This window comes from Gigantopelta aegis, chromosome 4, assembly GCF_016097555.1.
Source record: "Gigantopelta aegis isolate Gae_Host chromosome 4, Gae_host_genome, whole genome shotgun sequence".
Taxonomy (NCBI): Eukaryota; Metazoa; Mollusca; class Gastropoda; order Neomphalida; family Peltospiridae; genus Gigantopelta; species Gigantopelta aegis.
The window spans coordinates 75,846,635-75,871,638 of NC_054702.1; the positions used below are offsets into that span (position 1 = coordinate 75,846,635).

Here is a 25,004-nt window from a genome sequence, read left to right on the forward strand (position 1 = left end):
ACTGACCCACAAAAGTGACCTCCGGAGTTTGCGCACTCGGCCGGTGGCTCACTAAGGCCGCCATGCTTGTGTCAAGATTGCGGATCTTTCCGCGTTATATGAGATTGTTTTCTGTCTGTAGATCGCAGGCAGCGAAGCCAAAGGCAAGTAATACAGATACAGGACGTAGTAAATTAATGAAGAAATGCACACACAAAAATAATGATATTGTACACATTTTTTGACAGATATAATAATGATTGAGGCGAGAGCTTTCGATCATTTGGGCTAAGCCTACGGTCACCTTCCTGTGAATGTATTTTGTAAACAGTTTTAAGTACTGTCCCAGCTATATTTGAGTCACATTACACAACACGTATTTTAAAATGGACATCATAATTCCCCTCTTTAATATGTAAATAATATGAAATGGTTCAATAATCTTAGATTGCTTCAAATTTGAAGTAAAATGTATGAACGCAAGGGGAAGCTACTCTGTAAGATTACATTTACCCTTGAACTGACGGTCAGTGTCAAATTGTTGGCCACCCTTTTTAAAATTAAATTCAAACCACCTAGCTTAAGTACTCTGTCATTCAAGAGCTAGACAGACGTTTGTACGGTTATGATCGCTCTCTGCCGTCGGAGATCACTCTATAGCAAAAACACTGAATGGCTGCAGGGTGCAAAGCAGTGCTTTATATTTACTCATCAACGGGCTAGTGAATGAAAAAACCCACACTAGCCGAATGAAAAAAACCACACTAGCCAATTCAAGATTGTTACACGCCAGGCAACATATCAATTACATGTATTAGTATGGATATATATATATATATATATATATATATATATATATATATATATAAACCTTTTTTTAATTGGGTTATACGATTCCGACAAGTGTACTGATGGCTACATTGCAAGAGTTCCATATTTTCACCACAAATATATTTAAAAAAATTTTTTTGTTACAATTAGTTCAAGGTTAGGGTTAGGGTTAGCAACAGTTATATACAATACCTTTTAAAACGATTTGTTCTATAAAACCAACATAATGTTTATATTTCATAATCCAGTATCGCTATGTTTTGCCGTTAAAAAATTGGACATTATGACTACTCTGTATAAAATTTCCTACACAAGGGTGCTTTTGGAAGAAATATAGCACAGGAGACAGAATGAGGCATTATGGGACTAAATCTTCGTTTTATTCTGTAGACGTTTGGTTCATTCCATCAAAATACACACAATGAGAACTATTAAAATGCAGTGTCACTTGTTAATACACTGTATGGTCGAGTGGTTGGAGTGCTCGACTACAGTCCTGATTGTCTGGAGTTTGAATCCAGGCCTAGGCACTATGTCATTTGTAGTTGATATAACTAATTCAGTACCCCAAATGTTGGGGAAAAAACGGAACTCTTTCAGTAAAAGATGGAAAGAATTCTCAAGGGCTTTTTATTTATTTAGCATATTCCTGCCATGTAACATTTAGCTCAATGTTAGGTGCAAATGAACTGGCTACAAGCAATTGGTCTACAGCTTTGTGAGCTCATTTACAATCTGAAAACCCTGAGATGTCTCGAGGCTTTCCGATTGTGGTTAATAAAGCATTCGAAACACCTCGATCATGGTTCACAAACATAGCATGAAACACGGAAGTGTACGTTTACTGTTTTGGTCGTCGATATTTGTGTCGTCTGACTAATACAGTAAACTAAAATGTGTTACAGTGACAGTTTGATTCTGACAAAATAATCTACTCGCCAAAAATATTGCTCTGGGCACGGTTGACATAGATTCCCACTCTAATACAACAATTCTAAGTTTGACACTAAATACCTTTACATTAATAATTTTTGAATTCGCCGATAACAAATATTTCGCTTTATATTTGGTATCGGCAATCTCGAAAATTATCAATGTAAAGGTATTTAGTGTCTTAGAATTTTTGTTGTGTTAGAGCAGTAATCTTTGTCTATGATGTGGTAGTCAGCCATTCCGCGTTTTCGTTATAAAGTGATATCTGACAGCAGAGAGCGATCATAACTGTACAAAAGTCTGTCTAGCTCTCGAACAGCAGAGTACTCGGGACTACAAATCACCCAGGTGCGAATTCAGGTGGGGCCCCAAACACTATATATTACAGAATAAACAAATATTGTCAATATCCCATCCACCTGTCAAGGACCTTAAAATTCTATTTTCAAAAACAACAGCATGTTTTGGGCCCCCCTATTAAAAAATTCTGGATCAGCACTAACTTGAGTGTCGTTTAGTGTTATTATACATGAGAATAATGCTAGAGATAACTGCGTCAAGCCTCTGAAAATTGCGAGAATGATTGTTTCATTCGCTCTTTGTTCACGTGAATCTAAATTTTCGTAACCTATTTTTTGTTATATCAACCCTAGACTAAAAAACCTGATGCCCCTTTGTGAAACTCCATTATTGTTGTTCTGACATAGGACAAAGTGTGTGGAGATGTGATTTGACTGTCTCACTAATGTTTAGGGGTCATATTATGCATACTAGACTCGGGGATAATTGAACTAAATGTCTGTGACATCAGTTTTAGGACAAAATGCATACCGTAATTTAGACACAGTAGCTGGCTACCATTTGCTTGTTCAAGATTTCCAAAGTATTGCACACAGTCATCTCTAGCGTTATTCTCACATATAACAGAATAATGCTAGAGGACACTCGAGCTAGATCTGCACCTGCCACCAAATATATTATTTTGACAGACTAATTTTCGTGTCTCCAGACTTCACAGTATATGAAATTGGAGCTTCCCTCAGTTGGGATGGAGATATAAAAGTGTTTCTTGTTGACTATTGTCAATAAAGATGTTTATTTTGTTGAGTACTCAGTCATGTTGGATTTGAAAAGTCACATTTTGCAGCCAACTCTGATTTGAATTTGTCCTGTGTCATTATTGGTATCCTCTGCAGAGATTTTTAATATATTAACCAATATATCTTTTTGACTTGGCAAGATGATTGGGACGCTTCGGTCTTGAACAAGCTGGTTTTGTTGATTTACTTCAAAATCATGAGATTCACATCAGTAACTGCATAGTATGGTTTTCGGGAGTGGATAGAAAAATGACACATTCTCAGGCCTTAAGCTAGTCGGTAAAATGGATGTTTTTTTCACCGAAAATCAGCTCACGTCGCAAAGTTATTAGCAGTAGTAAGAAGTTGGAAATTGCCATAATATTTTGGACATAATCAGATTTCAAAAACGAAACACAACTAATGCCAAGACACACTTGTTTAATGTCATAGCTAACTTGTCACCATGTCAGTCCGTGTTTTTACAATGGTGCCAGACTGTTCATCAAGGCAAGGATTTGATTAGCCATTCAAATTTTGAGTTATACACAGAGAGAATTAGAATATCCGTTTTACCGTCGCTGATAAAACTCAGTTTGCGACTATAAAATCTGCATTAACATCTGCAAATGGTCAAATACTACATAATTATTCCCTAATTAGAAGGTATGTGCTGTCAAATAGAGGAACCCAGTAGAAGGGCACCAGGTACATATCTAATGCAAGAAAGTTTTAGTCATAACTGTTAACACTTCGTTAACTTACGTTGTTAATGATTTTACTTAGTGTACTGATGGATTGAATTTTGTATGTATATCTAATTTTTTATTTTTTTATTTTTAGGGAAATGTGTCCAATTGTCAAGAAAGACCTGGTAAGATTTCATATTTCTATTATAATGGAAAATTGTAGGTCACCTGTGATAAAATTTGTTGGTTGGGGTTGACTTAAGAATTTCAATTTATAAATACAGTCCCATCAGGCAGCCATCAATTTTAGAAACTATTTGAGAGAAACATGATTGCTTTACTGCAATTTTGTAAGTTATATTTTAATTTGGCTACATAATTTCACTTAATTATTGCTATATTTTGTTGAAAATTAACTGGGTTTCGACAAATTAGGAAGGTTAATAGATAATTTTGCCAAATCGTCTGCTTACCTAGAGCTAGCCCATCAGTGCCATCTGTTGGATCAGTCACATTCAACTAATTGTTTAACTCCAGTATAACACAAAGAACACATTGATCAGTTTTAGTTTTAGTTTTAAAATTTTCCATTTGATTTTAAATATTTACTCCACAGTTCAATTTATTTTACAGTATTTTCCTCAAGTATGCCAGTGTGGGGAGTAACAATTTTTACTGTTCTGGCAAAAAAATTCACAGGGTCGGTACTGGGTCTGAATCGGGCCTAGGATCACCGCCACTCTGATAGCCCATACAAACATGTCACGTGCAGCAGAATCAAGCACTGTCATTTGGCAAAATATCTGTCTGCGTCATAGGGTTTCCTAGCAGAGTGCAAGCTACGGAAACTGATACATGTCCCATTTAAAAACAAAAATTGTACGCAAATGGGAAAACAATGCATCAAACTGGGGGCCTAAAACTATGATTGTTATGAACCACGATTCATCATCCCACTCTTGATAAATTCATAAAATAAGCTTTAACAAAATCAACAAATAATAATAAGAAACTTTGAAATCACCTGATGTTAAATATTATGTCTGGGATAAGCAGTATTTTCTAATGTTACCTTGTGTTGTGTTTAAATGGTGCTGTTTATATGTTTCAGATACACTTTACAAGACATGTCTTCTTGGCAACAGTTCATGCAGACACATGTGAGTTTTCTGTTCATTTATTCAGCATTTGTCACATGTAGTTTGAAAGTAAAAGCTCCAGAATCAATTTAAACAGGCATGTAATGTGATTTTTTTTATTGAAAAAGTTTAAACTGTCCCAAAACATCTATTATTATTACTGTTGTGAATGTTTTTAAATGTGTATCCAAAGTCAATTAGACGTAGCCATACACAATAAGGGCGATATGGATGGATGATGGGGTTTCAAAAGATAGTTTGAACTAAGAGCATTCTTTTTATGGCAGTCTGAGGTGAACACTCATCTTGTTCAATGCAGATTTAAAGTAACTGATTCAGAGGTGAAAATTTTCCCAATTTTAGTTGCAATTCTGCATTTTTAATCGTCTGTACAGTGAATTCAGGTTTTCTGCTGTTTGTCCCCCCAAAAAATCATATTAATCATTCAAAGCTTACTACAAGGTATCATTTGATACTTTGGATACATTCTGAACAACCCTAACCTTTGGACCAATCTCAGTACCCATCCACCAATATTAAAATTTCTGGGTGTTTTGTTTTTCTAACCCACTTCCATCTCTGCTGATACGGCAATTTACTATTTATAGAAATTATATAATTCACAAAATCAAACCTTGGTTACCTAAGATTTTGAAACATTGTTCCATGAAATATTTAGTAATTTGCATATAACTTCCTCTGACACGTAAGATTAATCACTGTTGATGTTCTAATTGTATTCTCTTTGCCCCTCCCGTGTGTTTTATTCATGTCACAGGTTACGTGTCACTGGGTGACCTGGCCTGGCTGAATACTAATGATATCAAAGATTGTTAACATTACACACCTCATCAATGACTTGAATATAAGATAGCTTAAATGTTTCGGAATTAGATAATAACTAATTAGCTATGAGGAGTTACAGATTAAGCTGTTGTGAGAAAATTGATGATGTAGCCCTGAGCATCCTTTCATTTCAGCCTACGTGCATTAGAAAATAGCATCTTGCTGTATTAAATAAAAGCCACTGTGTGAAAATATTGCATTTTATATGTGTAATGGAAACAAGTTTAAGTCAGAATAGAAAACAAATCAAATGCTCTCTTTTTTAAGGCAGCCAATCAATGCTTAGAGAACTTGAAGCAATCTGCACTGCAGTTATTAAAAAAAAAATATTGCATGTGCATCGCTGACTCGGATATTTTAGGCCATATGTGTAATAATCCAGTGTTTTTTACATTTTGTTTTTTACTATGGCATAGTAAACTGCTATGATTGTTATGTGGCGGGGATTTTTTTTTTGGATTATATTACACTGGCTAAATCTTAAAATTAAATTTGAATAAAAATATTTCAAGTATGGATACACTATTTTGTAAACATTATTCCAAATATTGTTGGTACTTGATTATGTTTTTAGCTCGGGGCAAAATGTAACCCAGTAGTAAAGCGCTAGCCCTGATGTGCGGTTGGTCTAGGATCAAGCACTGTCAGTGGGTCCATTGGCCTATTTCTTGTTGCAGCTAGGGCACCACGACTGGTGTGGTATGTGCTATCCTGTATGTGGGATGGAGCATATGAAAGATCCCTGCAACTAGGAAAAAAGTAGTGGGTTTCCGCTCTAAGACTGAATTATCAAATGTTTGACATCCAGTAGCCAATGATTAATAAATCAATGTGCTCTAGTGGTGTCTTTAAACAAAACAAACTTTTAACTTTTATTTTCTTCTCTCATAATGCATTGCTGTAGTGATTATAAATATTAATATCTAATCTAAACAAGCAACTAGGCATGCACATCTTGACTTAACAATAATTGTAATAAATCATGCAGAGCTCTATGAAGAAATCAAGGTGAGAGGATTTTGTTACACAAAGGAACAAAGAAGATCTTTATCTCAGATTCTTCTGTAATCCTCTCAGAAGATTTACCTTAATACATATTTAATTAGCGAACACGGTACAGACGTTTTATTCCAGTTGATCACCTTGGGAATAATTAAGCTCTCGGGGTAATGAAGCGCTACAAGAAAAATGTCTTTTCTTAAACTTGAGCTGATGGTTCAAAGTGCTTCTTTTGTTAAAGCAGCATTACCAGAGTCGAGATTTGTTAATTTGAGCATATTTCAATTACACATATATAAATATATCGAAATGATTTTGACTTTATATTATTGAAATAATCTGTTCTTGGCTGCAAATATCGTGTGATGTCACAAGTAGTTCTTTGATGTCGGCAAATTTGATCAGCCATCTTATCTTATTGGACATTTATAAGATTTAATAACATGCCATCAGTATTTAGTGACTATTTTAGAATCATATATTTTACCAAATACTTTCTAATATGTCATGAATAAAGAAAAAGGAAGTACTGATTAATAAAAATAATACATAGGAAGCTATATTTCATGTGTATTATTTTTGGTAATCAGCACTTCTAAGTTGTCGAATGTATACATAATAAAAGAAAATATCTATAGTAGGATATTTTATAGCTGAAAAATAGTCGTTGAAAATGTCTTAAATATTCTTTATAAAGTGTCAATAAAGTTCTCAAATTATTGTTCTTTAAACCTATGTTAATACAGATTGTGCACCATTCATTAATTGTTACCCATTTTTTCTTTAGATATTTGAACCGGATCCAGGTTGTTGGAAATGGAAGTCGTAGCATTCACAGGTCTTCAGTCATATGTAGGTTGTTTTCTTTTTATAAATTGTGCTGTGTATTCACTGAAAACATTTATAACGGACATCGCAGTTTATTTTAAAATGTATGTTTGTGAGATGTAGTAAGCACAAACGTAACAGAAAATGTAATATGTGCAAATAACATTACTTTTTAAAGCTAATATTTAACGTGTAGCTTTAATATATCTTTTAAATTAATGTCAGAAGGTTTTTTATTGCACCAAAGTACAACACTATTTACTACTAATTAATAATTGTCAGTGTTATGTTTTATGTGTATATTTTAGATGAAGACAAAATTGTTAACACTCCACCTTTTGCTGAATCTGTCACAGAAGGAGACATCAGATGGGAGAAAGGTTAGCTCATTTACTGAATATCATCTTATTTGTGATACAATGTTTTATTTTGGGACCCTAGCAAATATTTCACAGCAGCTATGACATCATCCTAGAACCATGTGTTTTTCCTGGTAAGTTGGCTTTCAGTTTAACAACAGAGGGTTATAGGTCAGGTGATTGGGGAGGGTGGGGAAGCAACTTATAGCGATATTGAGTTTCAGAAACAGAAGCTGGTGCATTGTGTGCAAGAGTGGCAGAATGAAGCTAAGTTAGAGCCTGAGGTGCTTGAGATGTAGGATCAAGCCCCTTCAATGGACCCATTCTCCGATTGTTTTTTGCTTTCCCAATCAGTACCCTACAACTGGTATATCAAAGGCTGTGATGTGTACATATAAAAATAATCTTCTAATGAAAAAATGTAGCAAGATTTCTCTTAAGATTTCTATATGTCAGTTACCAAATGCTTGACATCCAGCAGTCGGATGATTAATAAATCATTGTGCTCTAATGATGACATTAAATAAAACAAACAATATATTGTTTTATTGTTTTTTGTTATGGAACTATTCATAACTGTTCACACAGTCAAAACCCTTTTCAGTTTCTATGTATGAGATGAGTCGGGGTGCTTCTATTTCATGCCTAAAACAGTGATCAAAACTAAATGCACTGACACCTAAATTTGAACATTAAAGTTTCAGTGTACTCGACAGTAATTTACTGGCAGAAAATATTGTGTCTTCAACATTTTGCAATATGTTTGATGAGATTAATAAAACAAATTCCTGGTTTGGGAGTTTCGTACTGTATATTCAACATTTTAAAAAATTTGTGCATTTAACTTTCAATGCTGTTTTTGGATGTCCGGTTTGGTTAATTTTCAATGTTCATTTGACCCCTTATTAACTACAACCGACTGTATACACTATAACATATAAAGATTGTTCCCTGCTAAGTGTATTAGTCACATTTTCATGGATTGTCTAGGGAGTCATATTTTTCCGAAGAAGATATTTAGTTACTGCTTTCAGCTTAATAACATCCATACTTGAAACAATTATGTTCCTTTAAAATGATAGTAAATATTATAAACTAAGTATATAATAGTGTGTGATCTTGTTAAATCTGCATTGACCAAATAGAAAATCTTTATTTTTTAATGCAGTCTTTTGCACACTCCTCATGTTTTAGTATAATGGACTTTGGAGTTGATTCTCTTTAGTTCAAAGAATTGAATTTGATGTTTTTCAGCTATAGGTGATGCTGTATCGGAGGATGAAGTTATTGCAGAAATTGAGACTGACAAGGTAAAAATTAATTGATGATTCAACTCAAATTTAAGGTAAAAATTAATTCATGATTCAATTAAAATTTCTCTTCATCAATTTTTGTTTTCTTAGATAGACAGTTTAAATAATGAGATAAATGAACAATTTGGCCCCAATATAAACTGTAAGAGTATTGTATAAAATATAAAACATTTGTACCTCTAAGACTTATCATAACTTGGCTACAAAACAAAATAATAATTTTTCCCTTTTACATTAAATGAAATGCTATAAAAATACTGTATTTTTCAAGTAAAAAAAACTTTTTTTTTTTTTTTTTAGACTTCTCTCCAAGTGCCATCACCTGTGGCTGGAGTGATTGAGGAGTTATTTGTTGCTGATGGCGATACCGTAAACCCTGGACAGCAGTTATGTAGAATAAAAATAGGTATTGGACCACACACATATTTTACCACTTATTGAACAGAAACTGAGACATATAGCAGTAGCACAAGAAAATTGTCTATTGGTTTTAGTAAGTCCAACAGATTGTACTCTGAAAATGGAGAAGAAAAAGAAATCCCTAGTCTAAATAAACCAAATGAAGAAATAATGACAGAAAAGTTGGTATGATTAAGCAAACCCTTAGGAATGACATCTGTGGTGGTGGTGAGGGGTGTGGGGGAGGCACAATGTCTGTTGGATGGGTCACAGTATCACAAGCCAGACTATTTTTATTTATATAGAGTAGGACACACATTTTTACATTTGGGTCATAGGCCCCTCTCCCAACCCACCCCCAGTTCTTGTACAGGGTATTTATAATTTTTTTCAAAACCAAGGAATGTTGTATATTTCTCAACTTTTTATTACATTTCATCTTGTTTTGCAAAAAATAATTTTTATAGTAAACTGAAATGCTAAAAATAACCTTTCACTAAAATATATAATTTCCATTATTTTAAAGATAATATCAGCTTTTATTTTTCACTTTGGACTGATATTTTAGATGTATAGAAAATCCCACGTGAATATGTGTCAATATTTATCGCAGGAGCTGCCTCTTCTAAGCCAGCTGCAGCAGCTACAACACCACCTCCACAGAAAGCCGCAGCACCACCCCCTCCAGAGCCAGCTGCAGCAGCAGCAGCAGCACCACCCCCAACACCGTCTATGGCTGGACCCATCCCAACTAGTCCTCCTCCTGTACAGCCTCTTCCTACAGGACCAAAGACGTCAAAGCCTACCTCTTCCATCAAGCCTTCGCAAGCACCTCAGTTACAGCCTATGATGGGTACCAGGTCAGAGCAGAGGGTAAGTTCGAGGTTCATTTGTGGTGGGGAAAAACTCCACACCCAGATACACATTCCCCATCCCAGCATAACACTGCTAAAGCTATTATTGTTTTTAAAAAAGAAGAAAACAAAAAGCAGATGCACCATTTTGAAATAATCTGGATGTATTAAAATGGCCATGGTTTTATGAAGATGTCGGACGGGTTAGATAATTGTGCCACGTTCTGTATTCCTTGTGTGTAGGTCAATGATTATGTTCCTAATATTGCCTTGATAAAATGTAGTTAATGACAAGAAATTTAATATTTACAATGTGTGTGCTGAATGCAACTGTAGGGGGTATTGGGGGCATCCCCCAGAAAAAAAATGGGTTAGGGTTAGGGTTAATGATAAGAGTTATTATTAAACTTCCAAAAAATCAAAAAAATCTGCAAAAACATTTGGGTATGGCACCATACCCATTGTACCCTCTAGCAGAAAGCCTGGTAACATATTACAATATCCAGTATGTTTCACACTAACAATGTTCTATGAAAAGCTGACAGTGTTGTTGATTGACAGTTATTATTTATATCACTTGTGAATTAGCCTAGTTTCAGGTTAGCATTGAATGGCTGTATTCTTATCCACTCCTAATATTTGCAAATGTTGATTAGGTCAGGATGACATGTTCTTTTTTGGAATACTTTTTTTTGATGGTTAACACCTAATGACCTAAATCCTTCAAACTAGGTATTTTAAGTCCCAGTAACCCACATTCCTTAAATTTAGAAACGAAAAGTAAAAGAATGTACATGTATGTAGCTTGGTCATCAAAACTTTAAAAATCCTGTTTTTTGACAATGTCAACACAGCCAGTGCACCACAAGTGGTATATCAAAGGCCGTGGTATATGTTATCCTGTCTGTGGGATGACGGCAACATATAAAAGATCCCTTGCTACTGATCGACAAAATGTAGCGGGCTTCCTCTCTAAGGCTATATGTCAAAATTATCAAATGTTTGACATCCAATAGCCGATGATTAACAAATCAATGTGCTCTACTGGTGTTGTTAAACCAAACAAACTTTAACTTTGACAATGGGAACACTACAATATATAACTATGTTAAGAAAATGTATTTTATTTCAGATTAAGATGAACCGTATGAGACTGCGTATTGCCGAGAGGTTGAAGGAGGCACAGAATTCATGTGCAATGCTAACAACCTTTAATGAGATAGATATGGGGTTAGTCAAACATCTTTGACCATTTTATTTAGATTAGGAAAGGAGTAACATGTTACACAACAACCCAGCTCAGTTTGATTAGTGGCTGTTTTGTGTTAAACGTGATAAATAGAATATTTGGTCTAGAAATAACTTATTTAAATTTGCTACCATTGTAACATGTTTGTAATTAATAGTCCTTTTATCGGTGTCTCTATATTCAATGTGTTTCTTCCTATCCTAATGTTTGAAGTAGCCAAAACTTCTTTTTCACACTAATTTCATAGGTACGAAAAATATATATATTTGAAGTAAAATAGAATTTGAGCTACTATAAACTATTGGATGATCATAAACATTATGTATATTCACACTGACATAAGAAACTGTATTTAATATCCAAATTCAGCTGTTAAAAGGGTTCTGTTAGAAATATATGTACATCTGTCTGTAAACATTTCATTTCTGGACCATATCTTTCGTATCAATTCATATAGGATCATCAAACCTTGCATGCAAGTACAACTGGGGATAGTGATGTGTTGTTTACAATAACTAGGTCACTGCGACCTACTTTTGACAGGCATATCGTGTACCTCATAGGTACTCTTGGAGGGTTTTTTTTAAAGAAAAGCTGTGTTTAGAAAAGCTATGTTTAGTATTGTAAAAATTCTGAAGTATTAATACTTGAAATAAATTAATTTATTACAAATTACAGTTAATCATATTTTTTTTTACAGCTTGAGATGTATATTCACTTTTAAAATGTTGTTTTAACTTTATTTTTTCCTAATTTTCTTTCTGTGTTTTCAGTAATATTATGGGAATGCGAGGTAAACACAAGGAAGCTTTTATGAAGAAGTTTGGCCTCAAGCTTGGCTTCATGTCTGCCTTTGTGAAGGCCTCAGCCTATGCTCTCCAAGACCAGCCAGTAGTGAATGCTGTCATAGATGAAACTGAAATAGTTTACCGTGATTACGTGGACATCAGTGTAGCAGTGGCTACTCCAAAGGTCAGTTGGAACTCCTCGTCAGAATTGTTGTGTGTGTTATAGATCTAGAAATACTGTAAATCATAAAATATTAGCGGTCTTAAAATTTAGTGAAATCCAAGTGACATATTAGCCACACAGAACTTTAGCACTGTCATCATATTAGAAACTTAAAAAAGAATAAGCTTAAGTTGTAGGATCAGCTGAAATCCTGTTTTTGACCAATTTTGATGTTATATAAAAAGTAAATTTTGTAAAAATAATTCAATGATATACATGCTTACTAACTATTATTGTTTGCTATCCTGTTGCTTTAATCAATAGCATGTAACCATTGACGTGTGTTCAGTTAATCACCAACAAAATTATTGCCCAAAATTTCTTGGAAAAGTTTGTTGTACATTTCTTTAACTTTTGGGGCAGGAAATTTTAGCATCTGGTATGACCTAGCTAAATTCGCTGAAATTTTATGCTTGCCAACATTTCCTGATTTACAATATTTACCTCATGAATTATTATAATTGATTGCTTTAAAGCTTGTGAAACGTACAGAACATTCCATAAACTAGTTTGTAGGTATTTTGAACTAGGAACTTGTTTTTCTTCAGTGTATTATTTATGAGGTGCAATATTCTTAATAAATGGTTGCCTTTTGTTCAGTAAATATTAAAGATATCAGTACTAAAGGTAGGAATTAAGGACCAGTTTATACAGATTTATTAAAAAAAATATTCCATGTCTATATTCCAGGGTCTAGTAGTTCCTGTGATACGAAATGTTGAGAAGATGAATTATGCAGACATAGAGAAAGCCATTAATGATCTTGGAGAGAAGGTTGGTAAATCTAAATGCTGTTTCAGAATATTGGAATATTGATTTTAAACAAATTGTTTTTTTAATGAGTTTTTAAAATATGAGAACCATTCACATTTTTATTTGCCAATTTATTTTGGTGGTTATTTTCACTTAAACCCTTCCTGTCCCACATGTCATCTTTTTGGAATACCCCTAATTATAATTTAGTCATGTTAATTAGCAAAGCAGACGCTGATGTCATAATTGTGAAATCTATATGAATATTATGTACTCTTTATTTCACTAATCGCTCCCTCCCTTTTAAAGCATAAATAAATGTTTTGATTTTCTGCCAATGTTATTTTCATTGACATCTCTGCTCTAGCATATGGTTTGTACACTTGTAAAAATGTTGATAATTATGAACAGCTGCTTACAGTTAAATTGTTTGTCCCATACTGGTCACGGAAATTGATGCGTTGCTTTGTGTTCCAGGCAAGAGCTGGTTCTCTAGCTGTTGAAGACATGGATGGTGGTACCTTCACCATCAGCAATGGTGGCGTGTTCGGATCAATGTTTGGGACGCCAATTATTAATCCTCCTCAGTCAGCAATTCTTGGCATGCATGGTATTTTCGACAGACCTGTGGCTATCGGTGGTAAGGTAGGTTGCTAAGTACAAAGGGGCCAACTTTACGAAACCAGTATTTCTTAAACACTGGTGTTTAATCATTGTGAATGCTTGTAATACATGTGTGTGAGTCTAAAACAGGCTTTGTAAGTTCGACCTGTTACTTTTTGTTACAAATTTGATTATCATACTATTATAGTTCACATGACTTGTCCATGAACAGATTACACTACATATCGGTATAAGTATTTGTATTGCATACTCTGACTAGATAAGTATTCTTCAAGTATATCATATTAAAGCTCTTTGACCCATGGAAAATGGAAAGAACATATGCTTACCATTACTGTCCTATCTAGGAGAAAGTGCATATCAAAGATCTCATGCTACTGTATTGATACGAGTAACCTATTGGGCAGTAACAGCAGCAGATTTCTTCTTTCTGTCAACTAAATGTTAAAATAATATGTTAGATGCCAGATAGCCTGAGAAGTTGAGCTAACGTACATATTTCCTTTTCTTTCCACAAAAAATTGTTGGCTGTCATTTGATTGAGCATAGTAGAATAATTCACTCGAGTTGCAGTTCGTAAGTTAATGGGGTCCACAGGGGCCTCTTCATTCTGTTTTGAAAGAGAGAAATGTTTTATTTAATGACGCACTCAACACATATTATTTACAGTTATATGACGTCAGACATATGTCATTCTGTTTTGATGTTTTTAAATATTTATTTTTTCAGGTTGAGATTCGTCCAATGATGTATGTTGCTTTAACTTACGATCACCGATTGATTGATGGTCGTGAAGCCGTTTTCTTCTTAAGAAAAATTAAATCTGCAGTTGAAGATCCAAGAACGATATTACTAGATATATAAAATTTAAGTTGTAAAATATTTTGCCTTCAAGACAGCTGCTAGTGAGGAAAATGGGTCATTTTATGTTCCTGAGTCTCAGTTTGTGTGATTTGAGGTCAAATGTGGGTTTTACTTAGGTTTGTCAGTTTTATTTTTCTTGTAGATTATACAGGGTTTGACCTCATAATTATGTTTGGCTACTATTATCCGTGTTAGGCTGCCTGAAACATATTTTGGTAGTTACACATGCAACCAAATATTTTTCTCCAGTAATTGACATCAAAATTAGTTTTATATGTTTACATCAAAAAATATTTTGAATGTCGTAAGATAATTAGTGGGCCATTAAATGTGTAGACTAGTCCGTTTGTGTCACGTCTTTACGGAGTGAAAAGGTGAGATATAGGTATTACTTTTCCAGGGGTTGCGACAACAGCATCAACTTTTACATTAAAGTTTCACATTTCGATCCATTTCTCACAAACTAGAAGTCCTAGATCAGTGAAACTTGGTTTATAGTTGCACTGAAAACGTTTATGGTAGGCGAGACATTTAATGCTGCAGAATTAATTTTTCATCCTCTCTGTGTAAAGTAAATAAAAGCCTTTGTATTACATCTAAGCCAAAATAAAATGCATATGGAACTGGCCTAGCAGGTCTTTAAAAACACTAGCATTATATTACATTATATTACATTATATTACATTCACTGTTACAGTTTGTAAATATATAGTAATTTTTGTTCTTGTGTAATATATTATTTGGTTACTAAAATATGTAGCCATCTCACTGTAAATCTCTTTCTTACTGATACTTCAGAACTTCTGATGCATAATCAAATAATAAATGTGAGACTTTCAACTGCTGGTGACAGTAGTTTCTGACATTTGTAGGCCTTTCGTTTCTTGTCTCCAGGATAAGATAATTATACTGCCCTTTTCATTCATCACTCAGTTCCGATTTAGAATTCGTCCATTTAACTGGATGGACATAATCACTTTGGTAGATCTATTTTGTGAAATACATTCATAATAAGCTTTAAGTACAGATATATTAAAATTGCTATCCAAGTATTGATTTTTTCATTGAGAATACGGTCACAAGGCTTACAGGAAGTTTTAGTCATCGAAACCTAAATTCATGAAAATACTCTTTCACTAAGATACTATCTGGTTTGAAAAATGTACAAAGTATATAGTCACTGTTCACAAACTGGCCACTGTAAATTATTATTTTTCAGAAACCAGTAATGTTAAAATTGTAATTTGAATTGCATACAATATAATAATAATAATCGATGCTATTTGGGCATGCCAATAATTGAATATATATACTGTAATTGTGGCATAAACAGCATCATGCTTCCTTACTCATTTGTAAGATAATTTCTTTGGTTTCATTTGTTGTTTGTTTTTGTCTTATTAAAGTATTTTGTATGTAAGTATCTGATTGGCTTTCTTTCATTATGATTTTGACTGGTCTGTACATGGGTGATAAGGTAGTAAGTAATATACTGATAAGTATGTAGTCCTTCCTGTACAGTGCCCTGAAATAATAGCTGTTCAATGCAGCCTCTGTCATTTCTGTTTATACTGAAAATGTGCATATTTATTTACATTAAGTTTATTTATGAAACACAGTATTTTTAACTGAATGTATAAAGTTAATTCTAACTTAATGTGTAATAAAATGGCTTTGATTGTAATAATTGCTTTAGGTCAATTGTTTTAAGTATATTATATCAGTCATTTATGCAGGTTAGTCAAAATGAATCCACAATTCTACATACTTCTAACCATTTTTATAATAAAAATTAGGGAAATAACTCATTGCACTGTTTTTGGGCCAAAACTGTTCACTCGTGCATTTAAACTTAGAAAGGGAGAGAGTGGGATGTAGCCCAGTGGTAAAGTACTAGGCTGATGCCTGGTGAGTCTGGGATAGATCCCAATTGGTGGGCCTAGTGAGTTGTTTCTTTTTTTAGGCAGTGCATCATGACTGGTATATTAAAGGCCTTGGTATGTACTATTCTTTCTGTGGGATGGTGAATATAAACGATGCTTTGCGACTAATTTGAAAAATTAAGCTGGCTTTCCTCTCTAAGACTACATGTCAAAATTACCCTACGATGATGCATTGTTCAAAAGATGGTATCCGGTATTCACAAGAGAAATTGCCTTATGTTACTGCAATTCCATTCTCATAAATATGACCGATGTATACGCTCAAAGGCACTTGGAACTTAACCATACGTTCATGGTTTTTTTAGATGAATTTATCTATTTGTTCAAGGGGCGGGATATTTAATATTACATATATCTACGGATCAGTGGTGCAGAGCTTACCTGATGCCCCATAGATCTAGGATCGATTCCCGTCGGTGGGCCCATTGGGCTATTTCTCGTTCCAGCCAGTGCTCCACAAGTGGTGTAACAAAGGCTGTGGTATGTACTATACTGTCTAGAATGGTGCATATAAAATATCCCTTGCTGTTAATCGTAAAGAGTAGCCCATGAAGTGGCGACAACAGGTTTCCTCTCTCAATATCTGTGTGGTCCTTAACCATGCCTGACGCCATATAACCGTAAATAAAATGTGTTGAGTGCGACGTTAAATAAAACAATTCCTTCCTATTTGTTCGAGCTACTAGCGTCCCTGTCGGAGCGTTCGAAGAAGAAGAAATCTATTAAAGGGACATTCCCGAGTTTGCTGCATTGTAAGATGTTTCCCACTAATAAAATATTTCTACGATTAAACTTACATATTAAATATATTTTCTTATTTAGAATATCAGTGTCTGTATATTCAGTGTGTTTGTGGTCGTCTTAATATTTGTAAGAAGGCCAAACTGGATTTTGTCTTCAAATAATTTCGTACGTACGAGAAAACAATATTTTAGGAAATAAAATTAAATGTAACGTAGTACACATATTGCAATGATCAGAAACACGTTTAATATACAGCCACTAATATTTTATGCAGAAATGTAATTACAATCGTTTAAAAGTCTGTTAGTCGATAACATCTTTAAAATGGCAGCAAACTCGGGAATGTCCCTTTAAATATTTGAATGAATGGTTGTCACATTGTGTTGCCTTAACGAAGTCAAAAGGAGTGATATAGGCATTACTTTTTCCGACAACGGCGATGGCATCGCCTGCGTTTTCAAGCTCTAAGGTTTAAGCTTTCGCATTTGGCTCTATTTATCACAAACTCTAGACCATTGAAACCTGGTTTATAGTTGCACCTGAGGGTGACACCGAGTACGTTTATGGTAGGCGAGAAATTGCATTCCAATGAATTCTTATTTAGTATGGATGTTAACCAAGCAGTAGCACTCAAAGTACCATGAAAGTGAAACCAAGATCAGGTCATGGTAATCTAGATTGGTGAGAAAAAAAGGAGGAAGGAAGAACATTGTAACACGTTTTGACTTGTTTTCACTGATTAATTAAACTGGTTCATAATATCTGATTAAAATCTTTTGGTTTGATTATTAACTATCGGCTGTTGGATGTCAAACATTTGGTAATTTTTACATATATAGTCTTGGAGAGGAAACCTATATATATATATTCTAAACAAGAAACTACAGTTATAATGTATTTTTAGTCGTTAAAAGATTTTACTAGACCAAAACCTCTTGCATATAATGGCAGTAAAATCAGGACAGTCTCTTTTAAGACCATTTCAAAACTGAAGAATAAATATTCACTACATAAAAGTAATGTGCTAGGGTGACATTAAAGAACTGTTCTGAATTTGCAGCCATTGTAAGATGTTTCCAATTAACAGAACCTTTTGGGCGACTAAAATTACGTTATGAATACATTTTCTTGTTTATAATTCTAGTGTCTGTTTATCCTATTTATATATTTGCGGTCGTGTGCTAATGTTTGTAGTAATTTTTCAGTTTATTTCGTAATATACATGTATATATTTTGTTCGTAAGGCAAAAAAAAATATTAAAAATTCGGCTTGGGCTAGTACAAACAGAACAACAAATATGTACTGATATTCTAAACAAACAAAAACTGTATTTAATATGTATCTTTGGTCATCAAAAAGGCTCTGTTACTGTTAAAACATCTTACAATGGAAGCACACTGGACAATCTTTTTGAGTAATCTTCTCCCTTCTTTTATGTAGAAGTACTGCCTTATTTACATAAATTGTATGCTACATATATGATAACTGTTTTGTCATTCAGAAAGAAAGAATGAACTGTTTTATTTAACGATGCACTCAACACATTTTATTTACGGTTATTTGGCGTCAGACATGGTTGAGGACCACACAGATATTGAGAGAGAAAACCCACAGTCGCCACTTCATGGGCTACTCTTTTTCGATTAGCAGCAAGGGATCTTTATATGCACCATCCCACAGACAGGGTAGTACATACCACGGCCTTTGATATACCAGTCGTGGTGCACTGGCTGGAATGAGAAATAGCCCAATGGGCCCACCGACGGTGATCGATCCGTGTTGTCATTCAGATTCAATACGAAACAAATACAGCTCTGCCACTGCGGCGAAAACATCATCACTTGTTTATCAACACCCATCTAATTTTAATTTAAATAATATTAAAATGTTTTACAACAATAACAAAACAATAATAAAAAGTAACTTTAAAAAAGAAAAAAAACACCGTACAAAAACATCTGAAAAGCCGAATAAAACGGAGTGTGGTGGGGGGTGGGGGGGTGGGGGTGGGGTTATGGGATTATTTACAATGTAACCAAAACAAGATAATATGAAGATTGGAATTTATGTCCACAGAAATGTCCAGCAGAATAGAGACCCGTTATCGTATGTCATTGAAAGTGAAGGTAAAATTAGCTTTTTATCTTGCATTGTCCATTGTATAACGTGAACTACATTCACGATGTATGAAAAGAACTATCGTTGCGGCAAAGGACGTGTACGCGGAAAATTCTTTAAGTACACACTTACGCCAACTGCCAAGTGACGGCCGTGTACAATGTAGCGAATCCTTGAAACGGCTCAGTGTGTTTCATCGACGGCACTGAGAACCAGGCTCACCAAGGAAAAGGAACAACATTGAAGGAAGCAATAGCACGAACCACCTAATTTCTCGAGTGTTTAACCGTGTCCGACAATCATTGTTCTTCTCGGTACAAGTGGGTTGCGCTTGTGTCAGACAATATCATGTTTCGAGTGTCTTTTTGTTTGAAGTTGTAATACACTGTTCCGTTTGAAACTGGCTACAACCTGGAGTTTCCTTTTAATTACACTCAAAGTCATTAAAAAGTAGTGATGTGTCAGTGATCGATTATAATCGAAAATGGATCATTAAGGCTTTACTGATGCTTACTTAGACTGTTTTAACGTGCCTATGTACATCGAAGGTGCAAGTACGTCCATCACAAGCCACAACTCTGGCATGGCCACTGGTTAGGCTTAAGACAACTATTGCTGCAATGACCGATTATAAAAATTCATAGTCGATCGTAACTGTTTGTTCATACACTTTAGATGTAAATATGCTAGTGTTTGGATTTGTTTTCATGTGTACATATAAAAAACAAACAAATAATGAACAGGTATTAAATATAAAATAGCTATTTGTAGGGTCTATCCTGATGAACACAACAATAGGTGAATGCATGATCTTAATAATTCAATTTTTTTAGTTTATATAATTGTATAATGGAAAGTTGATCGGTTCGTGCAAACCGATTACAACCGATAATCGATGATAGAATTCCGACATTAAAACTCTCTCTGGGCCAAGCCGGGCTGACGGTTTGACCACTACACAGCCGAGACCGACAGGAAAGTGCATGTGAAAATCGTTTGCTATTAATCGACAAAACTAATTTATGGCGAAAGTCCCTGTCTTCTTTGACACCATAACAGTTAATTACACGTACCATATATTTAGAAACTAATAGGTTCTACTAAAACATGTACTGAGAGTCGTTAAATAAACGTTTCGTTTTCTTTAGTTGTAGGCCCGTACTGCCACCCCCATTCTAAGTAAAGTACGCACATGGCGATATTCTGGGTTTGCTTACACGTTAACGGATCGACAAATGCAGCCCATTTCTGATATAGGCATAGGAAGTGCGGGTGCCGTTGGATGGGCTCACCCCCCCCCCCCCCCCCCCCAACTCTGAAGATTATGTATTAGTTGTAGCGGGTTTCCTCTAAGACACCAAATGTTTGACGTTCAGAAGCTGATAATGAAAGGTGAATAATAAATATATAACTGACCACCCCAAATCCCCCCCCCCCCCCCCCCCCCCGATGCTGGTATCTCTCGTCTGTATATGTGCGTGCATATGTTTTATTCTTGTTAAGGGACGATAGTACAGCGCTCGCATGATGCGCTGTCGTTCTGGGATCGATCCCCGTTGGTGGGCCCATTGGACTATTTCTCGTTACAGCCAGTGCTCCACAACTGGTGTAACAAAGGCCGTGGTATGTACTATCCCGTCTGTGAGATGGTGTTTATAAAAGATCCCGTGCTGCTAATCGAAAAGAGTAGCCCATGAAGTGGCGACAGTGGGTTTCCTCTCTCATTATCTGCGTCCGACGCCATATAACCGTAAATAAAATGTGTTGAGTACGTTAAATAAAACATTTCCATATTCTTGTTAATGTAATCCTTGACAACACGAAGACAATATTCGACATGTTTGCTGAGCACTGGGTTCCTATTTGCATATCAGTTATTTGACACGTTGGCTTGTTGGTTCCGACACTGCAATATGTCGTCAATCCCCATACATTATACCAGAGTGACACCACGCATCTGCATACTTGTCAACAAAGAAACAGAACCGAACTTAGCTTTATCACACTGTATAAGATCGTGAGTAGTAAACCTAACAACACTCATTTCGCATTCGCAACGTGTAAGCCGTGAGTCGTAAGGTGGTGAGAAAAGAAAGACCAACTTTCTAAACAAAACAAAGACGTACATGTACAGCGTGTTGCTGTTACATTGTTGCTATTACATTGTAGCTGTGGTAATAAATCTCACGGAGTTGTAAATATTAATTTCCAAAAGGGTCTTCCGCTCAAGTGCCATTGTTAAGTTTATCTTCGTGGTCTTATTGTCAAGTAATTGGCTGTAAGCGGAACTAAGTAAGAGGTACGCGCCCACCTGCCCACGTGCCGAAGGTGTGAAATGTCCGCCAGCCACGCTCCGTCTTGCTTTCGTAAATGACCTTTCAGACGGCGCAGACACCTGTCCGCCGCAATCAGCTGTCCCCGGGGTGGAGGGTAGACTTGCTTAGCTCCATGTTTTCAGCAAATACTAGAACCATGTAATGTTGCATCACTAGCTGCTGGAGTATAAATTATAATGTACACACATACCACTACAGATGGAGAAGAACGATCATTGTAACGGTTATGATTTTATTGAAGATATGATATTTCTTTGCGGTTTCTTCTTTTCATTGCGATTTAAGATAATATTTAATTAAGGGGCGGGGTCATGGGATGTGCTACAAAACAATATTTAGAGATGGGGGGGGGGTGTTTGCCAAGAGTTACGCAATGTTATCAAAACCATGTTACATTCTTATTCATAGATTACATACATTACACAGCCAATCATGGCCAATTTTTCTATTACAAACCATTTTTTAAACATATTTAGACCCACATGCCCAATAATGTTGGTCAAATTATGTTAAGGGGACAGGAGAGGGGTGTGCTAGTAAGAGTATTATGTAATTTTATAGCAGGAATGATCGTGACGTTTGAAATGACACCGTTGGAACAAAGATGCATAGTTTAGGGCGTGCACTGGTCAAAATAAAGGCTGGAACATATACAGCATGCTTAAAAGTAATGAGCAAACAATGAGCAATGAAGCTAAAAATTTGAGTTTAAAAAATAAATTTGGTGTGTTCTGATAATTAAAAAACTATACATATATATACATTTTGTCAGACATTTTCAGATTATTCCTTTTTAAATACTATAATTTTATATAATAATTATTTTTATTTATTATTATTTAAAATGCAGGCGTATTAGTATATTCAGGCAGGTGATTACTTTAATATATGGCAACTCTCTGGCCTTGAAAGGTATGACAGGACTATAGTCCGTCCCACAGGGAACGCCCTTTTTCATGCTATGGAATTTACTACAAGTTAATTATTTCTGAGTCGATTGTTTTCTAAATTGGACAGAGAAATTGTATTTTTTGGTTATTTCCAAAATACTTTTAGCTTTCTTCTTAAGTCAAACTAAACTGACATTATTTACAAAAAACCCATTTTAATAGAATAATGTTCTGGGCGGAGAAAAAAAAATAGCAAAAATTATCTACCAAAATTCAATAATTGCAAAAACCCAATTATTTTCTAACAAAATATCAATTGTTACATGCAATTACTTCGCCAAATAAAAATAAAATTCGCCATATGTTTCTAAAATTCGCATTTGCCGATTAAGGTCAGTTAAAGGGCTGGGCACAACACAAGCACCGGAAGTTGAGGATAGGAAAGATGTTATTCACACTGCCGCCGTTGTTGGTCAAATTGTAAATGTTTAAGAACCCGGAAAAGGCGAGAAGTGAAATAAGTGTTCATCAAGCCGATCTGGGCAACGCGACGGTTTAAATACACATATTAACTAAAACACGACCATGTATACATTTATATTAAAATATGGCTCGATACAAATTAAATCATAACCGGAAGTGCGTATTATCCTAGAAGAAAAAGATTTCAAGTGGTAGAAGACGAAGGACGTCGACTAATATTTTAATACACAGTAGATGTTGAGTAACTTCTCAATTGATTAGATTCTTTTTTGCATAACTGTTTGTACCATACACAAATTTAAAAGTGGGCTATGTATCAAAAAAGAAAATATTTTACTATTAATACACAACATAACACTGGTTTTGTGCAAAAATTCAATGTCCTAAATTACACAGTTTTCCCGCTGTTCAATATCAAATTGTTCGATGTTTGGCGGCGAGGGGGCTGAACGTATCCCAGTGGTAAAGCGCTCGTCTGGTGCACGGTCGGTTTAGGATTGATCCCCTTCATTGAGCTATTTCTAGTTTCAGCCAGTTCACCACCACTGGTATATTAAAGGCCGTGGTATGTGCTATCCTGTCTGTGGGATGATGCATTTAAAAGATCCCTTACTACTAATGGGAAAATGTAGCGGGTTTCCTATCTGAAACTGTTTTGTTTTTTAATTACCAAATATATTGGTCCTAGAATATTTTAACCGGCCAGGTGGCATAATAGTTGAATAATTGTCCCTGAGGCTGGTAAGTACTGGGTTGCTCCAACCTAGAGTGAGTTTCAACGACTCACTGATGAAGTGAAAGACACTGACTTCTCTCTCACCAACAACTAACCATTAACCCAAACTCACTGTCCTGGACACACATTCAAGACAACTGAGGTTTATGCCCAGGGTAATATGACTGAAACTTAAGTGGATATAGACACCAAAAAATAAAAATAAAAATATATATATACTACTCAAAAGAATTTAAGGGTAAAAAATTTATAACCAAATAAGTTTCAGAGTGTATTAGATTGATGATGTAAACTACACCAATTTTTTTTTTTATTGTTCCATATTTACAAAAAAAACACAAATAAACGTCACTGTATACAAGAAAGTCACATGACATGCTGTCAAAGTTGAAGGTTGTCAAACATGGATTTTACACATTAGAACATTCGTTTAATAGTGTGTGAATCCACCCCTGGCGCAAATACACTCGACACATCGTTGCCTCATGCTGTTGATCAGACGTCTGAAGAACTCTTGGGGAATGGCCTGCCACTCTGCCATAAGAAGTTGACCCAGATCATGAAGGTTGGCAGGAGGGGCATGGTTATCCCGAACTCCCCAGGACGTCTGTAGACACGAACCCGACCGTCGATGAACTGGAGACTAAACCTGGACTCATCAGTGAACATCACTCGACCCCACTGAACACGTTGCCACCGCAGATGAAGCGTGCACCAGTGACGTCTGGCCGTTCTGTGACGTGGTAGGAGTGGTGGTCGAACAGCCTGGCGACGGCAGCGTAGATTATTGGCTCTCAGACGATTGCGTATGGTTTGATCAGACACTCGAGTTCCAGTCGCAGTCCGCAGATTGTCACGTAATCGGAGTGCAGTGGTTGTGCGTTGACGTAGAGCCATATTGGTGATGTAGCGGTCCTCTCTATTTGTAGTGCTTCGGGGTCTTCCCGAACGTGGACGATTTCGAACAGAATTCGTTGCTTGGTACCGTTGCCACAGTCGGCCAA

The 25,004-nt window shown here is 35.4% G+C and overlaps 1 protein-coding gene across 1 annotated transcript; it reads left to right on the forward strand.

Annotated features, from left to right (window-relative positions):
* Window positions 1-14: 14 nt before the first annotated feature.
* On the forward strand, window positions 15-16,433 carry LOC121371106 (dihydrolipoyllysine-residue succinyltransferase component of 2-oxoglutarate dehydrogenase complex, mitochondrial-like). The gene is made up of 13 exons (XM_041496758.1): window positions 15-143; window positions 3,666-3,696; window positions 4,623-4,671; window positions 7,283-7,347; window positions 7,632-7,703; window positions 8,937-8,992; window positions 9,296-9,401; window positions 10,008-10,267; window positions 11,381-11,478; window positions 12,271-12,469; window positions 13,199-13,282; window positions 13,739-13,906; window positions 14,615-16,433. The coding sequence occupies exons 1-13, from the start codon at window positions 63-65 to the stop codon at window positions 14,747-14,749; spliced, it is 1,404 nt and encodes a 467-aa protein (XP_041352692.1). The 5' UTR covers window positions 15-62; the 3' UTR covers window positions 14,750-16,433.
* Window positions 16,434-25,004: the final 8,571 nt, after the last annotated feature.

What these genes read in the sequence shown, in the direction of transcription:
- LOC121371106 (XM_041496758.1), top strand. Translation starts at nt 63, where the DNA reads ATGCTTGTGTCAAGATTGCGGATCTTTCCGCGTTATATGAGATTGTTT. An exon ending in AACAGTTCATGCAGACACAT is followed by an intron (nt 4,672 to 7,282) that starts GTGAGTTTTCTG and finishes TTTTTTCTTTAG; the next exon opens with ATATTTGAACCGGATCCAGG. An exon ending in GTTATGTAGAATAAAAATAG is followed by an intron (nt 9,402 to 10,007) that starts GTATTGGACCAC and finishes TATTTATCGCAG; the next exon opens with GAGCTGCCTCTTCTAAGCCA.